Genomic DNA, 19197 nt, shown 5'->3' with positions numbered 1-19197 from the left:
AAAGGTCAATATTGTTTCACCAACACAGCACTCAAACAAGTAAAGAGAAAGCCATAGGGATGTGCTTTCAACTCAGCTTTATCCAAGGTAAGAGAAAGTAAAGGCCCAGGACAGGCCTTGGTAAATACCATCCCAGGAGCTTGATTGGTTTTTATGAGGCAAAGAACAATAATATTGATCATTTCAGCAATGCAGTTTGAAGTAACATATAATGTGAACTTGAGCCTTTTAGAGTAAGCAAGGGATAACATGCCTCAAAAACCATTCTTTTAGAAATGTGGGCTAGTATACAATTGGTTTTGAGTCCAGCTCTGATCACAAAAGAAAGTAGAGATCCACCCAAAAAGGCCAATTAGGTACAATGATGTAATAACAGTGCACAGTGCTATAGAAAAAGGTATCTGAAAAGCTTGCAGGACAGGTAAAATCCAACAGGTGTTGGCTGAACAGACTGAAGTTATATCCAAGGAAAAGGAAATGACCATGTGAGGCTTTGGTCATGAACTGTTACAGCAGAAGTTAGAGAAAAAAAAGCAAAGTTTTACCTTCTGGGTTTTGCTTTGTAAAGCTTACTTTGCAAGCTTCAGTTCAAAATTTCTGAGTTTTCCTAGTGAATATCATCCATACCTGAACCTTAGTAAACAGATAAATTAGTAATTATTATTGATAGCTTTTCATGATGCCCATCTTTCTTAAAAACTTAAAGATATGTCTTAAATAGTTTAAAACTACTAGTTAGCCACAGTCCTAACAGACTTTAATAATAAAAACAAATACTTGATACAGATAAAATGACAATGAAAAACTGTACAATACTTGCTATGTTAGGGCAAAAGTATACAAATGGCTTTTCAAAAAATAGTGGATGCCTAACACAAATACTCGGTTTTCATTCAATTTCATGATTAGCTGTAAGATAGCACATGTCTGCCTAGTAAAAAGACTACATTTATTGTTTGTACTAAGTTGACCAGTAGAGGTGATAAGCATTATAAAGTAACAGGACAAAACAATCTAAAGTCAGGTAAGCATTTTCACAGGCAAAAATCGGGTTCTTCTAACTCTGTAATAATTCAGAAGGGCTTCCTGTAGTCTGCATTTGCCCACAGAGATAGACAGGAAGGTCCTTGAGCAGCTTGGTGAGTACCAGAAGCACACATCCTTAAAAAGTTGCCAAAAGAGGAAATTCATTCATTTATTTAATATACATTTATTGAGCACCTACTATGTACCAGGCACTAGTAACACAGATGAAGAATACATTGGTAAAGCTTAAATTCAGACTAGTCTTTAAAAATGCTTTCTACCTGGCCCCAGGGACCACTTATATCTGCTGAAGAAGTCTGCATATTAGGTAAAGGTGAGATTTCACCTGGGGGGGGAATGCACCAGGTTACAGTGACAAAAAAAATCTACATTTGTGAGGTCTGATGGAATAGTGGGGAAAGGACTGGATTAGGATTAGTGAAACCTAGTTCTAGTCCTATTACTTATTAGAGCTGTGTGACCTTAAGCAAACTTTACTTCTGTGGCCCTAACTCTTCATAAGTAAAATGATAATTGGGCTACAATCATAGAATATTAAAGCCAAAAGGAACAGAGGTCATCTAGTCCTGTGCTTTTCAAAGTCCTTAGTTCAAATGTAAATACACAGAAGTCCCAATGTAAAACTGATGAAAGCAGAGTCACCTTGAAGAAGTAAAAGCAGCACCCCAGAACCTCATTCCCCCCTGCCCACCCCTGCCTTGAAGTGGTCCAGGAGGTGAACTCACAGACCACCACCTGAAAATCACTCATCTAGTGCAAACTCTCACCTTTCAGATGAGGAAACCAAGACCCAAAATAGGAGTGATGGTTGTGATGTGAATATCTGGTTTCCTAAATAGAAAGGGAGGGAGGCTAAATAAAAGTTTTAAAAACTCATTAAAAAAAAACACAACAAAGGAAGTTTTCTAATTCTCTCGAAGTAGCTCCTTTATGAAAGGGAGCTTTGAAACAGACTTTAAGGCAGCCAGCCCATCAGAGGCTGAAATGAACAAATACCAACTAGTCTGCAGGGCCTACAGAGAGGACTGTGGCAGAAAACCACACAGCCCTCATATATCAGTGGGCACTGGACCATGTAAGATCCTGGTCCCAACAATGCAAGCATTAGCACTTTCAAGAGAAACATCTGGAAAATTAGGAATGAATACAGACAAGTGTCTAGCTCCCAGATCCCCAAGGAGGATTCACCATCTATTACTCAAAAATATTAACAGAAGTGGGCATGTTGGACCTTAAAGTGAACAGTGCAACCAAAACTCACTAGTTTGAAAGTTCTTCACAGGCATCCTCTCCGTGGAGGATAGTTTGGTATCTTGAACACTGTTAATCACAGCAGATTTGAAATTAAACCAGAAAGTTAAAATGCATGTCCAGTACTCGACTACTTGGTCAGGGCTGTGATCTCTTCTGATTTCATGGCGTCAGACAGGAAGCTGAGCTCATTGCATAAGGTCTCATATCGGAACGCCATCCGGATCTGAGCAACATTTGTCTTTCGAATATCATTTCCTTCAGGTCCCTCTTTATAATAATTTTGTCCCAGAAATTTTTGCTTTTCCTATGGACCAAGAGAAATACAAATGAAACAATATACCTTAGAATCACTTTCTATATCCACATGGCAGCTCTGACATTAACCACACCAAATCAGGCTAGTCCTCCAAAGCAGGTCCTCCATCAAGACATCTTTCCCCACAGAGCTCTTACAACATTCCTCCTGGCCTCCCTCTCCTCGAGCTTGTCACCCTGACAACCACATTCATTCCCTTCATTTCCAACTGTGCTTTCCTTGATCAGAAAGGCAAAGAACTACAAGAGCTGCTGGCAATGAAGAAGGCAAGATGAAGGCGTGAAGACTCTAGCAAGGCTCTCCCAGGAGCTGACAAGAGCACAGGTGTGTCTGGGGACAGCCAGTCCAAGGAATCATGTCCCCACAAAATGAATCTTGAGCCTTAACTCTTGTCTGCATCAGCATCCAACAAGAGCAGCAAGATGCAGCCCTCTCCCTGTACCAGTGACACCACCCAGTGGAGGTACCCAGGGACCTAAGACACCATCTGGAGCAATGGTTCTCAACCCTGGCTCCATGTCAGAATCACCTGGGGAGCTATAAAAAATTTTTTTGTAATTACTGATGTCTGGGTCCCATCCCTAGAGTTTTCTATTCAATCTAGGTACTATTCATCTATTGAAGAAGTATTGAGTGCCCACTATGTGCCAGGGTCTATTCTAGGCCCCAGGGCTATAATGCTGAACTTACATTCTAGAAGGCAAGACAGAAAAACACATGACTACATATGGCAATGTCATATAGTAATAAATGTTATGATGGAGAATGAGGGCAAGTGTGTGGCTATTGTAGAATGGGTAATCAGGGGAGGCCTCTCTGAGGAGGTGACATTTGAGCAGAGGTCTGAAAAAGGTGACAGAGCATCCATGAAAATTCAGGAGTCTCCACAGCGTTCTCCCCTAGAATATGAGTTTTCAGTGTGACAGAGACCCTGCTTGTTCTGTTCATCCTCAGTCCCAGGGCCAAGAAAGTGCCTGGCACACAGCAGGCATCCGATGTACACGTGTGTTGAAAGGACAGGAGGGAGGGGGTGGTGCAATCACACGGCGTACCTGATGCGAGAGGCCGCTCTGCAGCACACTGTTCCTGGCGATCTCACACAGGTCACACGTGCTCAGCTTCCACACTTGAGCCGCAATTGCGTATTCTTCCATAAGTGCTTCCTAGATTCCCCAAAGTAAATGTGTTAGATGGGAGACTATCCATTTCAATGCTTCACATATTTCCCAAGCTAGAAACATCAGACTGACATTGCAGATTTCATTTTTCTTTAAGGACTGGCACCCGAATAATAAAACAATATCCCCCCACCTTTAAATTACAAACTCCGGAGATCTTTGTGTGAAAGCTCAGGTTGCCAAAGCCAGATATATCAAAGAACACCTACAGATTTATCTGTTGACCAACACATGTTCCAAGCCCTGTGCCCATGACTGGGGATGCCAGCCTGCTCTCCTGTGCCTGTCTCCCTGTCGTGCACACTTTTAGTACCCATCCTATAGTCTTGCTTTGTATTTAACACATTTTCTTAAGATCATCCAAAATAAAAGTTAATCTGAGTAAAGAACAGAGATGGAACATTAAATAGGAATGAGAAGCGATCAAGGATCAGTAGTGAGATAGTGTTAGCCCAGAAGCATTTGGGTTTGAGCTGTGCTTATACTTTGTCCTCTGGGATGTGAAACGTCTGACATTTATCACAAGCCCTTCCGTCACCTCTTTGCCACATCATTGCCTCTGTATTGTAGAGCAGTGGTTCTGAAAACATGGTCCCAGCATTCCTGAGGGTCCCCAAGGCCTCTGGAAGGTCCTCACTTTTCCAACTATGCATTTTGTGAGGCAAGATTTTCTTCATACACTTTGATAAAAGTAATTTATCACAGCAGATTAACTGAAGAAACAGAGATGAGAATCCAGCTGTCCTCTATCAAACTAGACATTAAAGAGATTTTCAAAACGCCATTCTTGCCATTCTCAGTATTTTGTTATTGTAGTTTGCAGAAATATGGTTATTCTCATAAAAATTGCTAAGTTTGTTAACATTTAATGATTTATTAGTGTTATTTTACATGAGTTAATATTTTTCAATTTCACACAGTTAAGTATCACTAGATACAAGGCATGTCAACCACAGCTCTCTGAGGGCCTCAGTTCTTCATAATATAAAGGGGTCCTGAGACCAGAAGCTTGGAGCTTGGAGCCTGTCCTAGAAGACCCAGGCACCTCTATTTTTACTAATCCGTGGCTGGTCTTAATCAGTACCACCCAAACGTGCTTGTACACTAAGTGATGCATGGCATCGCCTTTCCCTTCCTCTTCAGTTTCCCAGAGATCCACAGTGTGCTAGTAATAATAGTGGTAACAAAAATGGTAGCTAACATCTTTAATACATGCTGTACGCAGACACTACATTAGACACTGATTCATTATCTTAATGAATCCTTAGAATAAGGTAGAGGTGGACATAGGAACAGTTTTATCCCTATTTTACACATGAAGAAGGATAAAATACAGAGAGGTCAAGTAAGTAGCTCTACCAACATCACAGAGCTAGTGAATATCAAAGACGGAAAATGAAAGGCAAAGAAAAATCCTCAAAGATTCAAGAACCCCGAGGGCTCCTGGAAGGAGCACTTCGCTCACCAGAAAGTTACCTCTTGTCTTCAGTGGGCCACCAATGCCACCCCAAAGGCAGAGCTGAGCCATGTGCTCAGGTGCCGGCAGTGGGAGGCCCTACAGTCCTTATCTTCCCCTAAAGTCCTCACCTTCGTGTAGTGGAACTGCATGGGGTCATCGGTGGAGAGAGAAACATGCAGTCCCTTATGCAGGAATTCCCTCAGAGGGTTTTTGGAATATTCGAGGAACAGACTGTTGTTGCTAAGAGGAGACATGGCAATGGGGATCTGAGCAAGGTAGTAGAGATACTGCAACACCGGACTCTGCAAAAGAACCACCAAACTCAGGAAACAAGAGCCAGCGAGGGGAGGGAGGGATGGGAGAAGCATTCACCAGGGGAAACCAGGGGTCTGGGCAGTGTCTGCGGGAGCCCCCAGTCACCCCAAGCTCCACAACGCCAGGACCCCCAGGCCCACCCTCCACATTTACCTCACTACTGCATCAGGGCCCATCCCTCCCTGGGACTGCTCTCCTGCCCACTAAGCGCTCCCTCTTGGCTCCAGACTGGAGGCACAGCTCAGGGCAGGAAGGGAAGGGCACCTACAAGGCCCCGGGCTGACCCCAACCTATGTCCTCAGCTGCCCTCCCCCAGGAGCTGACCCCAATAGGTCAGTCCTGGAGATGCCCACTTTTGTTGCTTTGCGCTCTGACCACAAACATTCAGGTTGAGACTGTAAACACTGCAGCTCCTCGGAGGTAGGAAGGGGCGGACCTGACCGGGCTAGAGTGGTTCTCTGATGTAGCACCCACCCCACACAGAAATGTGAAACACGGTTCGACCTCCCCAGGACCAGGGAAGGAGAGGAGTTTGAACAAATATCCTTCCTATGGAAGTGAGCCAAAATACGGAGAAGACAATGCATAGAGTTCATGGTAGCATGATTTACACGAGCAAAAAGTCGGGTGGATTCTGTGCAACAGCTGGAGCCTGGCTGAATCAGGCACAGCCCAAGCAAGTGGCAGCCGTCCTTTCAGCAGCCTTTAGAATGAGCAGCGCAGAAAAACGCTTGTGATGATAAGGGATGAAGAAGGAACCAAAAATCTGTGTTCTTTATGATAATAAGCATATTAGAAATATGTTCTGGAAAAAGATGGGAATTGGAAATACTAAAAAGCTAATAATGCTGTTTCTATTAAAGTAATAGCAATAAGGACTTCTCTCCATTTCTCCATTTTTTTTGAAAATCTAAATTGTGATGTATTTGGCTATGTTTTTTCATAATTAAATATGAAGCCAAGAGACTACAGACGGCACAGCCCAGAAAAAGGCCCGGCCTTCCTGCATCACTGGCCAGAGCCTCCCAGGGCGCAGGCAGGAGCCCAGGTGGTCCCACTCCTCCCCAGGGCAGCCCCGGGCGGGACTGTCACTGCAGGGCAGCCATCTGTCAGGGGCCCGGTTACCTTCTTGAGGAGCAGCCCATGGGAAATGTTGTCGGCAGTCAGGAAAGCAGATACCAAGTGAGTGATGGAGCCAGACTCCCCGCAGTGAGGCCGGAACAGGAACGTGCTCAGGCCCCGTTCCCTGCAGACGTGAGGCTTGTGGTGAGAAAGAACCCCTGGTCCACCTGCCCCGGGCCCCACAGGCCTGCACTGCTAGCTCAGGGCCCACTCCAGGGGAGACAGTCCGCCATGGCAGGGTCCGCACCGCTGAGGCAGGGCACCCTGGAAACAACCTCTCCCCAGGTGCTGAGGCCCAGGCCCAGAGCTCCTCAGAACCAAGAGACCTCATCTCTGGGAAGAGAGGGCCTAGTCCTCCATCCTCTCCTCCCCTTCCCCAGGGCCTGGTAGCCCAGATTCATAGACCTTCAGAGCAGGAAAGCCCACGAGAAACTGTGGAGTCCAGCCTCCTTGTTATAAAAAGGGGGTAAACCCAGATGTCAGAAGCCACCGAGCAGGGCAACAGCAGAGCTAGAACTAGAGCCCCTACCTCGGAGAGCTCAGCCGAGGGCTCCAACCCTGGCCGTCTCCCTTCAATCATGGTCCCCCTCAAAACTTCCACACCCACAAACTAGCGCTGGCTGAGGCTGAGCTCTGAGGCCCCGTGGCCCAGCAAGGGTGGGAGGACGCTAGACATGTGGGGAGGGACTGGCTCAGCATCCTGCCTCGTGGGCCTCGCCTCCATGTGTGCGCTGTGGGGAGCCTGGGCGTGAGACCACTAGATGGAAGCTCCATGAGCACGTGGACGCAATCTGTTTTGTTCCCTATTATGTGTCCCGTGCCCAGGATGGTGCCTTAACATGGCAGGTGCTGTGATTCACTGAATGGATAGACGCACGTGTGAACACCACTGGCGTGGAGGTTAGTGAACGTGTATCAGCAGGTCCTGTGTCTCTATCATATCAGGGACAGACGTGCACACATGTAGGTGTTGGTGAGTGTGTGTATGGACATGTGTCCAGGCATGGGGTCTGGCTGCCTTGTATGTGTGGTCGTATCTGTGGCAGCAGGCACGCCTGCATGTGTGTGTAGCCCTGTGGGTACGTGCCCTGTGGGTACGTGCCCTGTGGGGTGGGCCCAGGAGCATCCCCTGGTTTGAGGTGTGCACAGGGGCCAGCTCACCCACCTGCGGAGGTTGTTGAGCACCATGATGTTGGCATACATGTAGTACAGGTAGTAGCTGTAGGGCGGGTTCTGCTCGCTGGTCCAGACGTCCGGGCTGGGGCTCTTGTCTGAGAACATATGATCGCTGTGCTTGGACTCATCATCCACGCTGTCAAACCCCGTCACCTGGGCAGGAGGAGGGGTCCTGCGTCAAGCCAGGGCAGACGAGCTGCCTAAGGCCTTGGTATATGTGCAGCTGAGGTGAGCCTGCTAAAGGCGTGGGAGCCCAGGCCTCTCAGCTGTGAAACCTCAGCTGGGGACCCCGTGGCCTGCCTGAGCCCCATTCTTTCCAGGGATAGTGAGTGGGCGCAGCGCCCCAGTCTGTCCCTCCGGGGCTTCCAGAGGTACCCGGGAAGTCAGTCTGGAGAGTGCCAAGCCCCTGTGTGGTGGCAACAGTGAAGGGAAGCTCAGGCCAGGCCAGGTGAACGGTGAGGCAGCTATACTCACCTCCCATCCTTAGGCTGTGCCAACAGCAGCGGTGACAACAGCTGTGAGGGGGAAGGGGACAGGCATTTCCCCTGCACCTACTGTATGTCAGGCCCTGCTTGAAGCACTTACCACACATCAGCTAACTTAATACTCAAGTGACCCTGTGAGGGAGGGCTTGGCTGACAGCAAAGCAGGGCCAGTTAAGGAGCTTTCCCACGTGAGACGACCAGCTCTGAGCCTAAACGGGCTCAGGGTCTGCACTGTTTGGGGCTGTAGGTGGAGGATGCCCTAGAGTGGCCATGATGTCCCAGGTGTGGCCAGCTGGGATGCCTCTCAAACAGGCCAAGGTGTGCGCCATCCAAGAGGGCCCCTTGGCAGGCTGAGCCGTGGCTCTTGGGGTCAGAGCAGCTCAGGAGATGCCCACCCTCCCTCTGCACTTACACCTCAGCTGGGGCCCACACTGCACCTCCAGGGCCCCACACGAGTCACAGGCTTCCCGTCACCTGCTCCCAGAGGTCAGGCCCTGATGGAGGATGTACCTGCAAGGACCCAGCTCTCAGCCAGCATGCAGGGCAGTTTTGCTCCTGTCCCTCAGCCACAGCTGTGCTTTGGGAAGGGGCCCCTGAAGGACCGGCTGAGTCTGCCTGTTCCGAAATGGCAGTAGGGGCCCAGAGGAGCAAGCGACCACCAGGGACTTGGCAGAATCTTCCCTGTCACAGTCATTATGTGTCAAAGGAAATGACAGGGTCCCACTGCAGCTCTCAGCACGGCCTGGACAGGTCTGGGTGCCAGGGCGGACCTCGAGTTCCGCTCTGCTCTGCGCTCACTAGCTCCATGCTGCACCTGAACTCTGGGGGCCCAGCATGGGGGCAGTGTCAGCCCCTCTCCTGGGCTCTGCTAATGCAGGGCCCCAAACTGGGCCTCCCATAGCCTCAAGCACAAAACATGTCCAAACCCCAACTCCTCCTCCCCAAGCCTGCTGTCCCCCCATAGTTGGCAGTGTCCTCTGAAAGGCACACCATCTGCTCCCCAACGAATCCAGGCACCAGGAGGCCCCCCGTGACTCTTTCCCCTTGCTCACCTTCAGGGTGTGCCCAGGCCCCATCCATTCTCCACCCGTGCCCATGCCCGCCCAGGGGCCCCGCCCACCGTCTGTATACGTCTCACTTTCCTTAATGTGGGGATGACAACACCTGGGCCAGGGACCTGGGTACGAATTCCACTTCTGCCCCTTTTTAAGCTCTGTGATCTCTCAGTTTTCACTTCATGTGTAACTCGGAGCTAGTAGCTTCACAGGACGGTCGTGAGGATTAAGTGAGATAATCCACAGTGTCTAACACACAGCAACACATAATCATGCTGCTTACTATTCACACCTACAAAATGATGTCAAGGGGGGCAACCGTGAGGCAGAAGCAAGATCTCGTCATGGCGTGGACCACCAGAGCAGGGAGCGAATAATCAGTGTGAGCTGCGTTCAAGGCCCCCGCACGCCTGCATTGCTGGAGCAGGCCCCTGACTCTCACCTTGCCCCCTTGCCCCCCACCTCCAGCTCCTTCTGTTCCAGGCCTTTCTTCACGCAACAGCCTGCATGGTGTTTGTCTAAGACATAAATTCAGTGCCGTCCCTCAGCCCCTTCAAACTTTCCTGGCAACCCCCCAACTCCCCCAACCCCTACTACACACACACACACTCACACACACACACTCACACTCACTCAGTCATCCCTCCCTCCCCCACTCCCAGCCCTCTGGTATCTTCCCCACCTCCCTCACTGTCAGAAACCATCCCCATAAACTCTACCAGGCACTGAACTTGCTTCTCACCACCTGCAGCCAACTCTATTCTGGGCACCCAGGGGGCGGGACCAGCTCCTGCCTGCCTGATGCCCTTTCTGGTTAAGTCTCTCTTCCACCCTTCTCACCCTCTCCCACAACTAACCAGATAAATATATTTTGTGGGGCTTGTGTGCTTAACCAAACAAGGTGGGAGGACCAAGCCTGAAGTGTCTGCATTTGTAACAACCTGAGGCTACAGCTGGGACAGAGGCCAGTCCTTCCAGCCCCACCTGGTCAGGAACTAACTCCTCAGTCTTTCTCCCTCACGGCTGCCTTCCCAGCACCCCACCCATGCCCTCAGGCCTGCCCCAGAGGAGCAGGCTCATTATTCTAGAAATTCAGCTTCTTGGGCTGGCCACCTCATGCCTGGGGCACACCAGTGACAGGATCTTAGAAGGGAAGGCTGACCCAACCCCCCCCCCCCCCCCCCCCCCCGGGATTCTTCTCGTCCCTCCCTCACTGGGCACACTGCCTGGGCCCCACCCACACTTACATATCTGAGGAAGAGGTGAAGCTCTCGGTGATCCTGAGGATTAATGGTGGCCTCAAAAAGGGGCAGGAAGATGTTCTCCAGCATCTTCCCAAAGCTTGGCAGCAGCTTCTTTGACCTAAATATGTCACTGGGGGAAAGCGGAGACTTGCTGATTAAGGTGGACCCAACAGCTCCCTTGGCCCATCAGAGACCAGCCTCCCCAGTCCCTTCCCTCAGGCAGCACAGATCCCCATTTAAACATCCAGGGTAGATTCAGAGGTAGGGCTCCAATACAGATCCTCCCCTCCTCGCCAAGTTCTGCAACACTAGGCATTGGTGGCACACTCAACACCTACCCATACCCATCAGAGAGCTTTCTCCAGCTAGAGGCCAATCTGGGAGTGGGGCGCTGGGATTCAGGCTGATCCAACTCTCCCCCCTCAGCTCAGTTCCCCTAAACCACGTGTCCCAGGCCCATCCAGGGGCCACATTGGCCAGACTGGAGAGGACAGTGGTGGTCTGAGTCATATCCAGGGAGAGGGCCAGCAGTGTAGGCCCCCATCAGGTCATTCAGACCCTGGGCCTCACCCAAAAGGATAGCCCATCCTCAAACCACAGTGACAAGCAGATGGGCAGTAGTTCCCACCGGGCCTCTGCACGTGTATGTTCTTCAAAGAACAGAGTTGAAGTGTCACAAGGACGTCTTTGCCAACCACCCCGCCCTGTAGGAAAATCCCTGGGGCAGAGAGGCCTAGGCTGGCACTGGAACAGGCCCTGTCCCTCAGCAGCACAGACTCAGCAGCTCCTGTGGGACAGGCTGGCCACCCCAGAGGACGCAGGTAGACAGCAGCTGCCTCACTTACTAGATCCGGGGCACCTGGATGATCCAGCGCATGTTGGGTGAGTAGACCTTGTGCTGGATGAACCAGCGGGCCAGGTTGGACCACTCCTCAGGACTGCAGCCGTAGATGGAGAGCCGTGGCTCTGAGTACTGGTACTTGCTCTCCTCCAGCTCCTGGGCCACCTCCTGGCACCAAGAAGAGCTCAGGTCAGCCCAGAGCACCCCAGCTGCTAGATCCTGCAGCTCCCTCAGCCACCTGCTCCTGGGCTCAGAAGGCCTGATCTACATCCCCTTGCTGCCCCGTCAGCACTAACTCCACCTTCCTAGGGAAGAAGGCCTTGGACCTGCACAGTCACACACATGACCAGGCCAGACAGCAGAAGCATCTCCAAATGGGGCTAACCTATACCCGGTGCAGGCTGCAAACACACAGCAGCAAGCCTGGATGCCGAGAGCTGGGCCAGCGGTGGACACCCTCCCCCTCCTCTTGCCTGCAGTCAGCACAGTCCACACACAGCACAGCCTGCGCACTCGGGAGCCAGCGGCCAGGGCCACAGCACTTGGCACCCAGGCACCTGCACCTCGCCTGAGCTGGATGGTGGATGGACGGGGATTCACGAAGGGGAAGAGGACAGGAGGCCCTGCGGGGCCCCCACCCCATGAACGCAGATGCTGTCAGGAATCCGAGGAGGGCTTGGAGAGGTCCAGGGCTCACCCACCTTGACCATCCGAGCAAAGTACTCTCCTCCCAGGTAGTTTTCAGTTTTCAAATACAGGTCTCGGAGCTCACTGGCCCCCACAGGGTTGTATTTGGAGTTGAACTTGTCAAAGCGGTGGAACGTCTGCCGACCCTGGGGAGAAGGGACACCAGCCAGATCACCATGCAGCCACCACACACATGACCCCTTCAGGCCTTTACAAGGTGGCCTCTGTGAGCCACACTGAAAGATACCTTCTGTGTCAGTTCTTGCATGAAAACCTGGAAAGTCCCAGGGCCAGGATCATGCATCCTCACTCAGCCAGCACTGGGGTCCTTTTGCAAGGCCCTCTGTAAAGGGGGATCGAGGGCCTCATGCCTCCAGGAGCAGGGCTGGCTGAGTGAGCCGAAAATACTGAACCATCAGTGATAATGTGTGTCCTATTACCGCTTAGACTTCATAAGGCACTTTTCTCCACATTGCCTCATTCAGTGTCTGGTTTAAGATTTTTTTATTGTGGTGAAATGTACATAACACAAAATTTACCTTCTTAACCATTTTTAAGTATACAGTTCAGTGGTATAAAATACATTCACGTTGCCATGCAACTATCACCACCATCCATCCCCATAACTCCTTTCATGTTGTAAAACTGAAACTCTGTACCCACTAAACAATAGCTCCCCCAGACCCTGGTAACCACCATCCTTTCTGTCTCTGAGTTTGCCTATTCTAGATGCCTCATACAAGTGGAATCATACAGTATTTGTCCTTTTGTGTCTGGCTTCTTTGACTTATCATAATGTTTTCAAGCTTCATCCATGGATGTAGCAGATATCAGTACTTTATTCCTTTTTAGGACTGAATAGTATTCCAGTGTGTGTGTGTGCATTTTATTTATCCATTCATCTGTTGATGGACACTTGGTTTGCTTCCACTTTTTGGCCACTGTGAATAATGCTGCTATAAGCATTAATGTGCAAGTAACAGTTTTAGTCCCTGCTTTCAATTCTTTTGGGTACATACCTAGGAGTGGAATGGCTAGAATGTATGGTAATTCTATATTTAACTTTCTGAGGAACTGCCATACTGTTTTCTATAGCAGCTGCAACATCAGTTAGTATTTTAATAACTTTGTAATGTCAATAAGGCACGTGGCAGTCACCATTTTATAAGCAAGGAAATAAAAGCTTAAATGAGTTGCTTAAGGGCACACAACTCCTAAATGGAATTAGAACAGGGACCTCTCTGACCAAGTCACACACTCTTTTCCCCTGTCCCAGCCCTGTTACTCTCTGAGGACAAACTACCTCTCACAGTCCCCATGAGACAGGCTGGGACCTGGGACTCCTTGCTGCAGTGCTACAGTACTTGCACCTGGACAAACGTCTCCTCAAGCAGCAAAATGCAAAGAAACTATATAGGACTAAAAATAACTGTGTGCATGCACAGTTGGGGCAAATTATGGACAAAAGATACAAAGAGGGCTTCCCTGGTGGCGCAGTGGTTGAGAGTCCGCCTGCCGATGCAGGGGACACGGGTTCGTGCCCCAGTCCGGGAAGATCCCACATGCCGCGGAGCGGCTGGTCCCAGGAGCCATGGCCGCTGAGCCTGCGCGTCCAGAGCCTGTGCTCCGCAACGGGAGAGGCCACAGCGGTGGGAGGCCCGCGTACCGCAAAAAAAAAAAAAAAAAAGATACAAAGAGACCAAAAAACCCAACTGCCACTTCTGAAGAGCCTGGAGCAAAAACGGGGTGTTGGAAGCAAAAGCAGGGTACTGAGCATGCCCCCTGCACTCAACACCACCAGAGGGGTGGGCAAACCACCTAAGCCACCGCTCCCGCCCAACCCCGGGACACATCCCTACCCTTACCCCATATAAGGTACAAGCTCACTCCCCACGCAGGGAGCAAGCACGCAAGGGAACCTGTTTGTCCTCGCTCCCCCCGCTGCAGCAGGGTCCCCAATAAAGCCTTGCCTAAATTTCTTGTCTAGCCTCTAGTCAATTTCTATTGATCAGAAAGGCCAAGAACCCTGTTCCGTATCATCCACGGCTAGAAGAGAAAGAGATGCCTACATGGCCAGCCTCTCTCCAAGTCCAATCCTGGCTCCTTTCCAGGGGGCTGAGTCCCCTGCCAGGACTGCACGAGGCCCTTTGGCCGAGCTCACTCACCGCATGGACATCCAGCGAGTCCACGGTGAGGTCGTACGGGTCCATGTGCAGGCTGTCGAACACCTGCCGCAGGGTGATCTTCCGGCCCCACTTCTCGGCAACTGTCCGGTCGGGCTCCGTCTGGTACGTATGCTTGATGAAGCGCAGCAGGTGCTTCTGGTTCATGCAGGCAGCTGCGTGGATGTGCGTGTCCACCTGCAACACAGTGGCCCCCAGCACGTGAGCTGGGCCACCTCCCCCCGGCAACAGGAGCCAGGACATCCAGGCTTCGGTGTGGAGCACAGAGCCTCAGCACCTGCACTGACGCCAGATCCCCCGCCCCATTTCTCCTGTAGACTTTGGAACTGGTCTTCCTCCGTCTAGCCTTGCTGCCCAGTCCCCCTCCTTACAGCACCAAGAGATCTTTTTTAAATGTAGGTCAGATCCAGCCACTATCCCTGTTAACAAATCATCAGTGCCCCCAAGTGTTCAAGATAAAGCCCAAGCTCCTTAGCCTGAGATTCAAGGCTTACTTCAAGCCTTAAGTCTCACCTTGCCACTGCCCTGCCCTCTGCTCCAGCCAGGACACCCCCACTTACAGGTGCCCGAGGTGCCATGCTATTCCACACCACGTGTCCTCAGCCTGGCATGCCTTCCCTCCTCCCCACCGATCCATCCACCAAGAAATTTCCCACGACTTCCTCCACGTGGCAGCCTGTCCTGATCCCCCAAGCACAGCGGATCATTTTTTCCCTTGCCCAACCTGGGACTCTAGCACAGACACTCCCGTCACTGTTTATGTCCTCCAGTCTGATCTAATAATTTTCTGTCTACTTCATCACTAGACTGGGAGCTCAGTCCTCAAGGACAGGGACCATGTCTGATGCATCTAAGCCTCCAGCGCCTACCCCAGAGCCTGGTATGATGTTGAATCAATGGATGGATGAATGGACCAATGAACAGGTGTGGGAGGTTCCAATAGTTTCGATGATATCCACAACCTCATAGAAACCTGAGGACCCACCTAATGCCCCACAAAATCCCACACTTGCCATTGACCTCTCTGGAGCCCTCAGAGCATTCCCCTCAGCCACTAGCCCTAAAGAAACGGAGGCCTGGCTAAGCTGAGAGATGGCCTGAAGTCACAGTGAACATCCTGACCCCCTTCCATGAGCCCAAGGGGCCTGAGGGAGGTTCCCCCAGGAGGGTGGCAGCAGCCTCACTGACCAGGGTGCTGCCAGCTGCCAGCCCACACTCTGCAGTCCCTGCTGCAGCTGACTGGGCACTCTGCCAGGGCTGGGGTGAGGAGGCGGCTGACCTCAGGCCAAAGAATGCTGTTCACAGCTGGCCAGGCATCTCCAAGTCATGCCAAACCAGACATCCGATCCATTGAACCTCTGTGAGCTTTTTAATCAGCCAGCCCATATCACTGACCAACATCACTCACTCATCAGAGCCCTTCCTGCCCTTAATCCTGCCACTCCTACCAGAAAGACAGACCACTAGGCATCAGAGAAAGGAAGCACCAAAAGTTAAAACGTCATCCAAAGCGCAGTACACAGGCTCAGGCACAACACGGATGGGCTGGGCTCATGTGGGACACACAAGCGGAGGTCAGCCGGAGTAATCTCATCTGGACACAGCTGGGCTCAACTACCTCAGCATGACTTAGCACATTCTGGGCTTTCTTGCTGTCCTCTAGCATAGCAATGACACACTGCAGGGGGTGCAGCCTGTCCTCATCCCCAGGAGTCACTAGATGAGGGAGGAAAACAACTGGATAATCCAGGAAGCATCTGATCCAAACTTCAAACTTACCAAGGTGATTATTTTAGGAACAAGTAAAAGAGCCTGTCATTGGAGGTCAGCATTTTCAACTCACCAGAAGACCCAAGAGCATTCCTTGCTTTCATCTAAGACCTGGGTCTAAACGAACAGTAGAGTTTCTAAGCAGGGCTGGCCAATACCCGGCCCCTAAGCCAACGCTGACTATTTCCACCCCTGTGGCAAACATCGGTGATCAATTACAGCACTCTTCACTACGCTTCGGGAGTAGCCTCAGGCAGCCGCTCCCCGTTGGTCAAGTTTGGCACAGAAGACGAAACCTATCTGCTATCCCTGATATGACATTTAAACCGAAGTGGGTAAGGCCTAATCTTACCCAACTCCCAAGCAGCGAACACACTCAGCCCCTCATTCTCAGCTCTGAGCAGAAAACAGTCATCTCAGTGACACAGTCCTGCTGGTTTGGCCTCACGGTGCCATAACCCATGACCTGATGTGACGTTGCAGGTAATTTCACAAGTACCGCCCACACTGACCCACAGCCAGGCACAGCTCCTGCCTCAGAGCAGGACCCTGGCCTGCCCCCGTGACACTGACAGCCACTTGGAAGTATGGAGGCCACCTCCCAGCCCGGCCTGAACTTCAGCAAGTCAGCTCTCCTCCCCTAGCACAGGCTTCCAGGGTAAGATGAAGCAGCCAGCACTCAGGAGGCAGGGAGGGGCAGGCACAGCCTGACCTGGACGTGCGTTTACGGATAGCTGTGGTGCCAGAGAACAGCCCACTGTGTCAGAGCACGGGGCTCAAGGCCACCTCTGTCCAGAGAGCACATGAACCCCCAGACTGACAGGGAACGCGAGGATGGGCTCTGGTATGTAACCACAGCCCCTTCGCCCCCTGCCCCCTAGGACTCTCGCCCTCATGGTGGCCAGAGAGCGCAAACACCCACTGGGGCCCCGCCTTAGAAGCAGACAGTGTCAGAGCCAGTGCAGTCAGGCGCAGGCAGCAGGAAGCAGTCAGGCCCAGAGCGCGCACGTGGGCAGAGGGCAGGGCTGCGCAGGGCTGGGCAAGGAGTTTTCTTGGACACCCATCTGGGCGTTGTAGGGTTCCTTCGGGCAGGGCAGAGAGGAGCTGACCTAATGACTGAGGCACCCAGCTGTCTGAGCACCTGAGGATCACACAGAAGAAACAGATGGTGCTTGAAGGTGAATATGCCACGGAGGTGGTGTCTAACACACATCCTTTCACCTCTGCCTGGAAATCCCCGAGACTCTTCCATGAGCCTCAGAGCCCAGGAGCAGAAGCCTAACTTGCACCCTGGGGGCTCTTGATCCCATCCAAGTGGGATGCAGCTTAGCAGAGGTGATCTCGGGGCCTCGCTGGAGAAGGCCGTCCACGTAGTACTGCTGAGTGCTCCCAGGCAGGGGGTCAGGGAGGCCTGAGCTGGGCTCCCCAGAGGAGACACAACCTCCTCTGGCCTACCCTCCCTTGTCAAAGCTGACCCCAGGGAGAGGGTGGCACTGGGACAGAGGCCCCTGTGGCCATGACAACCCTGCTGTGACTCAGTTCAGATGTGGCCACCCCTCCTCCAGGCATAGCCTTACCCCACCCTTCTCCCGGAGCTTCTGTCCCAGAGCAGCGCCACACCTCCGCCCGCCTCCCTGCTGCCTCTGACAAACCTGTGGGCCCTTGCGTGATCCAGAACCTCACCCACACCTGCAGGCTCACTCCCCACAGCCCGCCACGAGCCTCTGCCCCACCCCTGAGCTCCAGCCACACTGCACCCCTTGCAGCTGTACCAGCACCCTCGCGCTCCCTCCTGTCTCAGGCCACTCTCCCCCTGCTGCTGCTTGTAGCCACAGCTCCCTCTACCTGCTGGGCCATCACTTCCACCCCCTGCCCTGCCCTCTGCCTGGCAAACTCCTACTCAAAGCCACCTCAGTCCTGGCCTCTCCCTGAAAGACACCCCGGTCACACACCTATCACACTAACAGTAACAGGCTGGGAGCTGCTTGTGGACAGGAAGTCCTCTCATTAGGCAGCAAAGGCCCCACGCTTGGCACTGATCCCATGCTCGCTGTATATTAGTCACACGGAATAAAATGGCAAAGCGGAAGTCCGTGATCATTTAACCTGCACGTCGGCCCCGACTGCGGCCCCTGCAGGCTCTCCACTCTAGGGGAAGGCCAGAGAGGGGGGCACATCGGATGCTCTTCCTTAAATACGCCCCATGCAGAAGGAAGCAGGGCCACAAACTCCCAAGTCCAAAGAGGCCTTTATAGCTTTTCTTGATCCATGATAAATTTAATACATTCTCTGCTGTAAAAGTAGGCTGGTCTCCACTCTTATAACCACTTAATAGGCCATGCCCTATTTCTCAAGGAGGAGGGCACGTTCCAACAGATACACAACACGGACAAAGGTTTCCACCATGTCATACCAAGTACCACCTGAGGCGTGGCCTGCCGCACGGAAGGCAACTGGCCAGTCTTCCCTCTGTACATAGGAAGGCTACGCAGGGGGCCGAGCCCGGACGGGCTAGGGCACCGGCTCTGAACACCGGCCGGCTCACGCACCTTTCTCACGTTATAGAAGTCTCGGTGAGGGTTGCTCTTCAACTCTTTGAACTCGGCCATTTCATTTAGCATCTCGTGAAGGCTGAACTTGGATTCCAGAAAGTTCAGTCGCCGGTGACAATACGTTTTCCTGCAGATTGGGAAGGGGGAGAAACCACAGTTGAGGAGAAGGCACAGCAAGCTCTCTAGTCTGGAGACCTCCAGTGTCTGCGGCGACCGACCCCTGGGCGGAAGGTCAGGACGGAGCAGGGAGGGGTACGGAGGGGCCCGCTTTCTGCAGACCCAGCTGAAGTGTGGAACCACAGCCATGTGAGTCGATGGGGGCAGTAGAGAGCTGACTGCAACCTCACACGGGTTCCTTAACTTCTAGCCTTACGGGCTTAGGCAATTCATCCCAAGCTGCTGTCTCTCATGAACAGGTATGGAGCCAGCAATGCCCAAGACTGAAATGAGGGTTAAACTGGCTTATGTGTGTGAAGGGCCCAACTCAGCAGAGTGGACACTCAAGGAAGATCT

At 51.9% G+C, this 19197-nt stretch overlaps 1 protein-coding gene across 1 annotated transcript in view; it reads right to left on the bottom strand.

Moving 5' to 3' along the window:
* Positions 1–2428: 2428 nt before the first annotated feature.
* AMPD3 (adenosine monophosphate deaminase 3) overlaps positions 2429–19197 on the bottom strand; it is a gene marked incomplete at its 3' end in the record, with an annotated part of 33873 nt that continues 17104 nt past the window's right edge. The window contains exons 6-15 of the mRNA XM_082844228.1: positions 18682–18811; positions 14345–14539; positions 12194–12325; positions 11497–11660; positions 10655–10781; positions 7857–8020; positions 6695–6815; positions 5383–5556; positions 3670–3780; positions 2429–2605 (exon numbers count right to left, since the gene is read on the bottom strand). Of these exons, the coding sequence (XP_082700354.1) occupies positions 2429–2605; positions 3670–3780; positions 5383–5556; positions 6695–6815; positions 7857–8020; positions 10655–10781; positions 11497–11660; positions 12194–12325; positions 14345–14539; positions 18682–18811 (1495 nt within the window). The remainder of the gene's footprint in view (positions 2606–3669; positions 3781–5382; positions 5557–6694; positions 6816–7856; positions 8021–10654; positions 10782–11496; positions 11661–12193; positions 12326–14344; positions 14540–18681; positions 18812–19197) is intronic.

The sequence above is a fragment of the Leucopleurus acutus genome (genome assembly GCF_964270905.1).
Source record: "Leucopleurus acutus genome assembly, chromosome: 8".
In the NCBI taxonomy this organism is placed as follows: Eukaryota; Metazoa; Chordata; class Mammalia; order Artiodactyla; family Delphinidae; genus Leucopleurus; species Leucopleurus acutus.
This window is presented reverse-complemented; position numbering and strand designations above follow the sequence as displayed.